The sequence below is a fragment of the Microtus pennsylvanicus genome, chromosome 1, assembly GCF_037038515.1.
Source record: "Microtus pennsylvanicus isolate mMicPen1 chromosome 1, mMicPen1.hap1, whole genome shotgun sequence".
Taxonomy (NCBI): domain Eukaryota; kingdom Metazoa; phylum Chordata; class Mammalia; order Rodentia; family Cricetidae; genus Microtus; species Microtus pennsylvanicus.
Genome location: NC_134579.1, coordinates 146,713,786 through 146,723,662, shown reverse-complemented (window position 1 = coordinate 146,723,662; position 9,877 = coordinate 146,713,786). Strand labels below are relative to the sequence as shown.

The 9,877-nt window shown below is 50.8% G+C and overlaps 1 protein-coding gene across 2 annotated transcripts; it reads left to right on the top strand.

The window, feature by feature from the left end:
* Nucleotides 1–815: 815 nt before the first annotated feature.
* Nucleotides 816–7,032, top strand: LOC142860475 (uncharacterized). Of its 2 annotated transcripts, none has more exons than XM_075991781.1 (4): nt 816–1,290; nt 2,745–2,871; nt 3,315–3,437; nt 4,747–7,031. In XM_075991781.1, exons 1-4 carry the CDS (start codon nt 1,207–1,209, stop codon nt 6,162–6,164), a joined length of 1,752 nt encoding a protein of 583 aa, XP_075847896.1. In that variant the 5' UTR covers nt 816–1,206; the 3' UTR covers nt 6,165–7,031. The 2 variants fall into 2 exon arrangements, with proteins under 2 accessions (XP_075847896.1, XP_075847906.1); XM_075991791.1 differs by having other exon boundaries at nt 1,154–1,290; nt 2,745–2,913; nt 4,747–7,032.
* Nucleotides 7,033–9,877: the final 2,845 nt, after the last annotated feature.

Below are 9,877 nucleotides of genomic sequence, written 5' to 3'. Positions count from 1 at the left end.
AAATCCAGACCCCCTAGCAGGAAGAGTAGAGCCAAAAATCTAGGTTAGCCGGTTCAGTGACTTTGTTCCAGGAACTGGCTGACCATAAAGTTAGATTATAATCTTGAGAACAATCTTGAGAAACGGCGAGTTACCCCCTTGTGATTATCACTGGTATTTTTGGAATCTTCCAATGATGCCCTCTCTACCCCCTTTGGGTTGTGGTTTCTTCCCTTAAATACCCCTTCTCCCAGTTACTCGGGGTCGAACTCTACCCCTGCGTGGGATATGAGTCTTGGCCCCAGTGCGCTGGTTCCTGTCAATAAACCTCCTGTGATTACAGCAAGGACGGTATCTCGTGAGTTCTTGGGGGGTCGTGTTATCCCGAGACTCGAGTGAGAGTCTCCCAACTCGGGGGTGGGGGGGCTTTCTCTCCCGCTCTCTTTCTTTCTCTCTCTCTCTCTTTCTTTCTTTTTCTCTTTCTTTTCCTTCCTTCCTTCCTTTTTTTTCTTTTGTGCGCCTAGTTAGTGTCGCCTGCCTCCCGAAACCGCTAAGTTTCTAGGGGTTTTTTTTGTTTTTTTTTTTTTTTTTTGTCCAGGGACGTCTACCGGGCGCGGGAACCCACCCAGGGGACAGACCCTTTTGGTGCTCAGGTCCCATCGAAATCTGACGATGGTCGTCAATTTCTTTCCAGTACTCCGCCAGGGGAAAAGAGGCTTGGCCGTGGCCATGGTTACCGGGAAGGCACCGCCTGTCATTCAGGAAAGCCTGCAGGAACTACGTTTACCCGAGCAGCGGTAGTGTGCACTGGCCAACGCGAGCCTGGGAGGCGGGGCTTCCGGCGGTCTCGGTTGTCTGTTTGCAGACCGGCTTCGGGCCACAGGGGTGATCCCTATTGGTGCGGGAGGAACCGGGCGGACTCTACCCTCTCCAAGAGGTTCTTGGAACCCAAGACTAGGGCAAGTGAGGAAGGTACTCGTAGCTGCCCGCTTCGGGCCGTGGCTCAGCACACGTCGGCTCTGCAAGCCGGCGGCCCCTCCTCCGAGCCTCAGTTTCCCCCATTGATTTGTAGGTGACGGTTGAGACCTTTTAGGGCCGTTCCCAGAGCCACGTATTCTCCATTTTAGCTGCAACCCTTCAGTAGTCCTCTGGGCGTATAACGTCCTTGTCTAAACCGGGAAACTGAGGCCCCGGCGGGCTGCGCGAGGCCGTGGGCGGGGACGGGCTATGCCCAGGTCTTCTGCCCGCCGTGCCCCGCCCCCATTACAGATTCCGACGGCGGCGACCTGGCCACCAACAGATGCAGCGCTGGTGAGTTTAGGGATCCTCGCATGGACCCACCAGGCGTCCTGGCTTACCCTCTTGCTGTGCTGTGGGGAGGGAAGCAGTTTTTTTTCCAACATTGTAGCCCAGGTCGGTGAGGCTGACCGGTGTGGAAGCCTCGCTTATTATAGCCAAGAGGTTTAAGGACTGGAAGAAAGTTAAAAAGAAGAACCTACACGTCAAAAGCAAAAGGGAGACGTTTATAATTTGAAGTCAGTGTCTCTTTTGAGGCTGACCTCAAGTTAGATATGTTGCCAAGAATGGTCTTGAACTTCTGGTCCTCCTGCCTCCACTTCCCAAGTTCTGGATTTGCAGGCCTGCACCGTTTATATGTTCCTGGGGATGGAACTCAAGGCTTTGTGCATATCATGCAAATGCTACAAACTGAGCTACATTCCCAGCCTGGAACTTAGCAATTTAGATGTAGAATGAACAGGGAAGGGAGGTCATGTGTTGAAATACCAGGCAGAGGAGTTGGGACTTTGTCCCAAAGGCATTGGAAGACATGGAGTGCTTTAAACATAGACTGGACAGTTTCCCAGTTAGAATTTTTAAAAAGATTTTTTATTTCTAATTATGTGCACTTGTGTGTGGGTATGCACGTGAGTGTCAGTTCTTCTGGAGCATGGAACAGGCACTTGTGAAGAATGTGGATGCTGGGAGCTGAATTCATGTCCTCTGGGAAAACAGCAAACACTTTTTTTTTTCTTTTTGGTTTTTCAAGACTGGGTTTCTCTGTCGCTTTGAAGCCTTCCTGAAACTAGCTTTTGTAGACGAGGACAGCCTCTAACTCACAGAGATCCACTTGCCTCTACCTCCTGAATGTTGGGATTAAAGGCATGCATCATTACACCCAGCCCCTTGGTTGGGATTTTAAAAGCATTCTATCTTTTTCTGAGGGTATAACAGACACGGGGGAGGCACCACTATGTAGAACAAAGGCTATTATCCCCCAAAGTACATGGGAATGATGGTGGGCCCTGGACCAGATTAGTAATAGTAGTGGTTAAAGTGGCTGAATTATGTTTAGACAAGCTGATTTGCCAGGTTTGAATGTGAACCAGTTTTGAGTAAAGAAATCTCCCAATGGTCAGTTTAAGCACCTGGGAGGATAGAACTACCGTAGATGTGGAAAAGACCAGCTCTGTAGACCAGGCTAGCTTCAAACTCAGAGATCCACCTGCCTCTGCCTCCCAAGTGCTGGGATTAAAGGTGTTTGTCACCACCATCACTCAGCTATTGTGTGAAAATCACTCTGTAGACCAGGTTGGCCTTGAACTCACAGAGCTATGCCTGTCTCTGCCTCTTGAGCTAGTATAGTACTACAGGGAAGGAATATAAGTGTCTGAGAAGCATCAAGGAGAGACAGCCATTAGGACAAGGAGCTGGTTCCTGCCTCACACAGCCATAGCATAGACATGATCTTATTTTTGCTGTTGTAGGGCCTGATGGCCTTTGAGGATGTGGCTGTGTACTTCTCCCAGGAGGAGTGGATGTACCTGGATGCAGCCCAGAGGGCCCTGTACCGCCATGTAATGCTGGAAAACTTCGCACTTGTAGACTCCATAGGTAAAGTCCTGAATCCTCCATTGGAAGCAAAACTGGGACCAGGTATGGCAGCCAGCTGAGGGTACTAGGTTTGGGGGCCATTGCAACTGTCCCCTCTGCTCCTTAGCTGTCTATGAGTAGGGTCTGCTATCTATGGGCCATGTGAGGAAAGCTGGGGCCCTGAATACGTGCAGTCTGATAAACACAGCCATCTCCTGTATCCCTGAGGTACTCGCTGGCTACATTCTCCTCTCTGCCTGAGTTCTAACCCCTTCATTTGGAGCTGCTGACCCAGTGGTTCCTTATGGGAACTCTTGAGCTGGCCCTGTGACCCTCCTGTGTGGTGGCCTTTTGGGTACACAGATTACATGGTTGATATCCATGCCCTCCTTCATCCTGCTCTTCGTTGGGGCTGGACTGTTCTGAGCTGGGGCTGGCCTCACATGCTCCTTCTCCCTTCATAGGACTCTCTGTCTCTCGGCCTCGTGTGATCATCCAGCTCCAGCGTGGCGAGGAACCCTGGGTTCCCAATAGGAGAAATACAGGCCTAGGCACTCACAGGAGCACCCACAGGAGACACAGCCTTGGTGAGTTGGGCTCCATCAAAGGTGAACTCGGGGCCAACATGGGATTCTCCTTTCTCCCCTTCCTGGTATCACAGACACCTTCCTTTCCTGTCTCCAACCTAGCTCCCTTCTCTTGCTGAATCCTTTTCTCACCCTGTGGCCTTTCCTGCCCTTAAAGGAGAAACTTAAAGGGCACAGGCGCTGCATCCATGCAGGAAATGACTCCTTCTGAGGCTCTCCCTCACCTGTGCTGTGTGGGTTGACTTTCCACACTGACTGTCACATCTGTAGGGCCATTCCTTCTGCCCAGCGGTTGTTTGAACACTTCTGCTTGGGATGTTCATGACATGGGACACAGCATTGGCCAGGACACTGCTGTGTGGTGTGGGGGGATAGTGCCAGGGAAAAGCGGTCAGCAAACAGTATTGATAAGTAGTGCATATCCTCAAGAGATGAGCAACAAGGAGAAAGCAGCTAGGAGCGTGTGCTTGGGAGAAAGTGCCATTCCCCCCCACCCAACCAGTGCAAAGTCTTGACCACGTGTCAGGTCCAGCCCAACCTGTTTGCATATTCCTGAAAAGGGGAGTGAGGATTGAGGGAAGAAATAAGCAAAAGACAGAAGATAGAGTTAGGAGTGCTTCCAGTGAGGCTCAAGTTTATTATTCATAGCCCTTCTATATCCCAAACAAAAGGGGAGGGCAAAAGACTTCCCTCCCAATGATACAAAGAAAAAACAAGCGTAATTACCTCTTTAAATCTCAAAACACCTAGTAACCATGTCCTAAGTCAAACATCCTGTTGTCTGGTCTTTGAGTAGTAAGACATCCGGTAGCCACACCTTTGGCCGAGTGGTCAATTATTTGTCCTTCAGAAGCAAGAATAGGTTTGAACTCTGATGGACCCGTGTTGCCTACAACAGAGTTCCACAGTCTGAGGATAAACTCACAGAAAGAGTAGGAATCCGCAGTCCTCTGCGTGTACTAGGAGCTGGAACTGAATCCAGCAGCCAGGAGACCTGCAAAGGCTTTTCATCTGCATTTATAGTATATGAGAGCATGGTCAAAGTGGGCCAGTATCTTAAAGGCTATTGACTGAGGGAGTTCGGATTCAAAACTGTGGACTCCTGACAAACATGGAGCGCCATTGCTGTCAGGAAGACCAAGAGCTGTCAGCTCTTCCCTACCAACTTCTGCTAGGACCAGCCTACACGTCTGCTTTTCTCTCTGCCCTTTTACACTTACTTCATAGGGTCCCCCTGACTGCCCAGGCACTCTGCCCTGGTCACTTCCTGGCCAGATGACCCAGGTAACTATCTTTCCTCTGTCTTCAGGATCCAATCACAATGCAAGGGATAGACACGCGTCTGGAAATGCGGCACTTCTAGGGGCCACTTGTGACAGTCCTGATGGAAATCCCACTAGTGTCCTTCCCCCTGCTGGTGCCTGCACTGATGCAAAAATCCTGGAGGGACACCAGAGTGCCTCCCCCTCTCTGCAGAGAAAACCCACAGGGGTATCTGTGATCTATTGGGAGCAGCTACTGCTAGGTTCCAGCAGCAATGAGGCAACTGTTAGCCTGCGATTGACTTCCCCAGTGGGAATTCCTGAAGAGGGTTCATCCAGAGTGAAGGCCTTGTCTGACCTCCTGACCCCAGAGAAGCAGCCACGAGGAGCTGTGCAGCAAAAGCCAGAGTTGCAGCTAACCCCAGGGAGAGTCTTCCCAAGTATCCCAGATCTCCATGGGGCTGAGGAGGAACGAGGAATGAGTGGGGCTTGGATCGAATCTCAGAGAGACTCCAGTGTTCCAGAGCCCCCACTATGGGACAAGCTGGGGGAGGCCTTCCAGGCTGGCCCAGGACTTCTCTCTGGGGACAAACCTTTTGAATGCAGGGCATGCAACAAAGTGTTCGTGAAGAGTTCAGACCTCCTCAAGCACCTGCGCACCCACACGGGAGAGCGGCCTTATGAGTGCACCCAGTGCGGCAAGGCCTTCAGCCAGACATCACATCTGACTCAGCACCAGCGCATCCATAGCGGGGAAACGCCCTATGCATGCATGGTATGTAGCAAGGCCTTCCGACACAGCTCCTCATTGGTGCGCCATCAGCGCATCCACACGGACGAGAAGTCCTTCCATTGCAGTGAGTGTGGCAAGGCCTTCAGCCATGGCTCCAACCTCAGCCAGCACCGCAAGATCCACATGGGAGGGCGGCCCTATGCCTGTGCTCAGTGTGGCCGCCGCTTCTGCCGCAATTCGCATCTCATCCAGCATGAGCGCACACACACCGGGGAGAAGCCCTATGCTTGTTCCCTCTGCGGCGCAGCCTTTAGCCAGGGCTCCTCACTCTTCAAGCACCAGCGTGTGCACACCGGAGAGAAGCCTTTCTCATGCCCACAGTGTGGCCGTGCCTTCAGCCATAGCTCCAACCTCACACAGCATCAGCTGCTGCACACTGGCGAAAGGCCCTTCCGCTGCGGGGACTGCGGCAAGGCCTTTGCCAAAGGCGCAGTGCTGCTCAGCCACCGGCGCATCCACACGGGTGAGAAGCCCTTTGTGTGCGCGCAGTGTGGCCGCGCCTTCCGTGAGCGCCCAGCCCTCTTCCATCACCAGAGGATCCACACCGGAGAGAAGGCCCTTCGGAGGCCCAGGGGCGGCATGCACTCCCAAGTCAGGTCTCTAGCGGCATCCTTAGATGGTACACCTCCCAAGACTACCCTGGACTCTGGCAGCAGTCCCAAAGCTAGCTGAGGCCTGAGGTCACAATTGTGCCCTTCCCTGCCTTCTCTGAATACCTCTCACTCACTGTTGAAGAGCCTGTGTCCTCAGCAAACCCACTGAGAAGCCCTGTTATGTGAGCCATGTATGGGGAAGACTTGCCAGTTGGTACCATTTACACATGACAAGACCTGTTGTTCAGCCACAGTTCACACCTACACCCTGAAAGAAGCCATTCTGGAGAGGCATCCGGAGTATGCATGTGCCCCCTGGGGCTGGTGGAGCAGACAAGGACTGCCCCCAGAATAGGTGGGTAACCCACAAACATTATCTTCCTGTTGATGCCACGTCTGTATTTCCTAACTAGCTATGAAAACCAGGTGGTGGTGGTGCACACCTTTAATCCCAGCATTTGGGAGCCAAAGGTGGGCGGACGTCTGTGAGTTCGAGGCCAGCCTGGTCTACAAGAGCTAGTTCCAGGACAGGCTCCAAAGCTATAGAGAAACCCTGTCTCAAGAAAAAAGAAAAAGAAAGAAAGAAAGAAAGAAAGAAAGAAAGAAAGAAAGAAAGAAAGAAAGAAAGAAAAGAGGAAAAGAGCAGGTGGTAGGTAGAGACGGCTGAAGAATCTGCCTGTTCAAGCTAGCAGCTGGAGAAGCACCCCCAGGGTGCAGTGCAAACAGTTTCCTTGCTGCAAGCCTCAGGCAAATAAATGGTTTGTTTCTGAACCTTGGCTTTCTCCTCTGTGAAAACGAAGAGGGAAGATTTGGGTCAATGAAGGACAGTATTAAAAAATACTGACCGCTCTTCCCGAGGTCCTGAGTTCAATTCCCAGTAACCACATAAGGGCTCACAACCATCTATAATGTATTTCGGTGCCCTCTTCTGGCATGCAGTGCAGGCAGAACACTGTATACATTTAAAAAAAAAAAAAGCTGCCGGGCGGTGGTGGCGCACGCCTTTAATCCCAGCACTCGGGAGGCAGAGGCAGGCGGATCTCTGTGAGTTCGAGGCCAGCCTGGACTACAAGAGCTAGTTCCAGGACAGGAACCAAAAGCTACAGAGAAACCCTGTCTCGAAAAACAAAAAAAAAAAAAAAATTAAAAAAAAAAAATTAAAAAAAAAGCAACTGGATGTAGCAACACAAGCCTTTAAACCCGGTGCTTGGGAGGCAGAGGTAGGCATATCTCTGTGGTCAGCTTGGTCTACATAATGAGTTCCGGCCCCAAGCAGAGCTACATGGTGAGACTCCACATAAACAATAAGTAGATGAATGAATGGATGGATGGCGCTCTAACAGAATCCAAATGAAGTCCAGGTAGACTCACTGCCAGGCATGAGTTAGGTGCTGCACAGTAAGCAGCTTTGTGACTCTGCTTCAAGGGAGAAAACTGAGGGACACAGAAGAGGTAGTGTGGCCTGGAGCACAGCACAGAACCAGGACTGAGTCTCACAACCGCTTCCCTGCAGTCTGCCAGGCTTGAAGGGCTGGCATAACCCACCAGTAGGAAACGGAGACAGGTAGGGTCTCAGCACTGTAAGCTGGATCAAGGATGCCAATTGCTCATCAGCATCCATTCCCATTCTCACCCAAGCCTGTCATCAGTCATTACCAAAGCCCATGCTACATGAGCCTTTACACCTGAAGTGCGGTAACTTTAGAGGAAATACGATGGCACTGCTAGTTTCTGCTGGGCTTGGCCATCATTTAGACACACACACACACCTTCCCTATTGTCGTCCCCACCTTGGAAGATAAAGAGCTGAGCTGGGAGGAATTGACATTTCCTATGAGTGGGTGAGATTCAGTTTGCTTCTTATGGCCTTCGTTAGACCAGGCCCCATTTGGACTTTAGGCCACACCACCAGGGAAATGGAGGCATGGTGGCGCTTACTTTTAATCCCAGCACATAGGAGGAAGATTTACAGGCCAGCCCAGTCTACAGAGTGAGTTCAGGACAGCGGAGCTGCTACACAGAGAAACCCTGTCTCAAAACAAAGAACTAGGTTTGAAGATGCATGCTTAGAATCTCCACCTCTGCAGTTCAAGGATAGTTTTAAGTCCTTTCTCTATAGCTTTGGAGCCTATCCTGAAACTAACTCTTGTAGACCAGGCTGGCCTCAAATTCAGAGATCTGACTGCCTCTGCTTCCCGAGTGCTGGGATTAAAGGTGTGCGTCACCACCGCCCGGCTGAGGCCCTATCTTAAGAAGAAAAAACTTAGCCAGGTGTTGGTGGTGCATGCCTTTAATACCAGCACTCTGGAGGCAGAGGCAGATGCGAGGTCTACAGAATGAGTTCCAGGACAATCAAGGCTACAGAGAAATCCTGTCTTGAAAAACAAAAATTGAGATACCTTGACTTTTTTGTTTCTTTTTTTGTTTTGTTTTGTTTGAACTCACAGAAATCCACTGCCTCTGCTTCCCAAGGGCATGTGCCACCACCACCTGACTATCCTGTATGAACAGTAATAGTTGTTTTTTTGTTTTTTGTTTTTTTTTTTTTAGTTTTTCGAGACAGGGGTTTCTCTGTAGCTTTGGAGCCTGTCCCAGAACTAGCTCTTGTAGACCAGGCTGGCCTCGAACTCACAGAGATCCGCCTGCCTCTGCCTCCCGAGTGCTGGGATTAAAGGCGTATGCCACCACAGCCCGGCTAGTAATAGTTGTTTTTAACCTTAAAACAATGCAGAGTTTAAGCGGAGCGCACAGACATGCCATTGGAGTCAGTACAGATTTGGCTTTAATCTGGGTTCTCAGGGGGGCCATAGGGCAGAGATACAGCTTGTCTGCATCCCAGTGTAGGATGGGGTCATCTATATCCCCCTTGGTGGCCACAGGTGGGTGGGGGAAGCCAGGAGACCTGGGCAGAGTGGGACAGCCCCAGAGCAGCGGCTCTGTTGACAGATGAGCCTTTGTGGGTCAGACTATGGGAGGCGGAAGACTGGGAAGACCAAGGCAGTGCTGTGAGGGGACCTGCTATCAAGGCTCCAGTGCCATCGTCTCAGGATCCTTGCAGGTATGGCAGTGCATACCTGTGACGCTAACACTTGGGAGGATCTGGAGTTAAGAGGCCAGACTTGACTGCATAGCATGTTTGAGGCCAGTGTGGGGGCTACTGAGACAGTTTAGAGGGTGGGGGATATCAGATGTGTTGATACCTTTAATCCCAGAACTCCAGCACTCAAAAAACAGACACAAGCAGGTCTATATAGCAAGGTCTAGAGCAGTTGGGGCTGCAAAGTGAGATCTTGTCTCACAAACAGAACAACCTGCAGTTGTCCGCTGTACTTAAGACACACCTGAGCTGGATGGTAGTGGCGCACTCGGGAGGCAGAGGCAGGCGGATCTCTGTGAGTTCGAGGCCAGCCTGGTCTACAAGAGCTAGTTCCAGGACAGGAACTAAAAGCTACGGAGAAACCCTGTCTCAAAAATTCAATAAATAAGTAAATAAATAAATAAAAAGACACACCTATCCCACCCATTTGTCAATGAAATCTGTCCACTAAACCTCAATAGTTCATGCAGGGAGGGGTGCTGTGCAGAACCCAGATGCCCAAGGTCCTGTAGGGGCAAGTTCTCTGAGCTAGGCCTCCTGTGATACCCAGTGGGCATACTCAGCTCCTCTTGGATGGAGCTGTGTAACGCCAGGAGCGCTCAGAAACATTATGCTGTATAATTTTTTTGTGCCGTATAATTTTATTTCATTACTCTAAGGGCAAGGTCAGTAGGTGACCATAGGTGAGGTCTTTT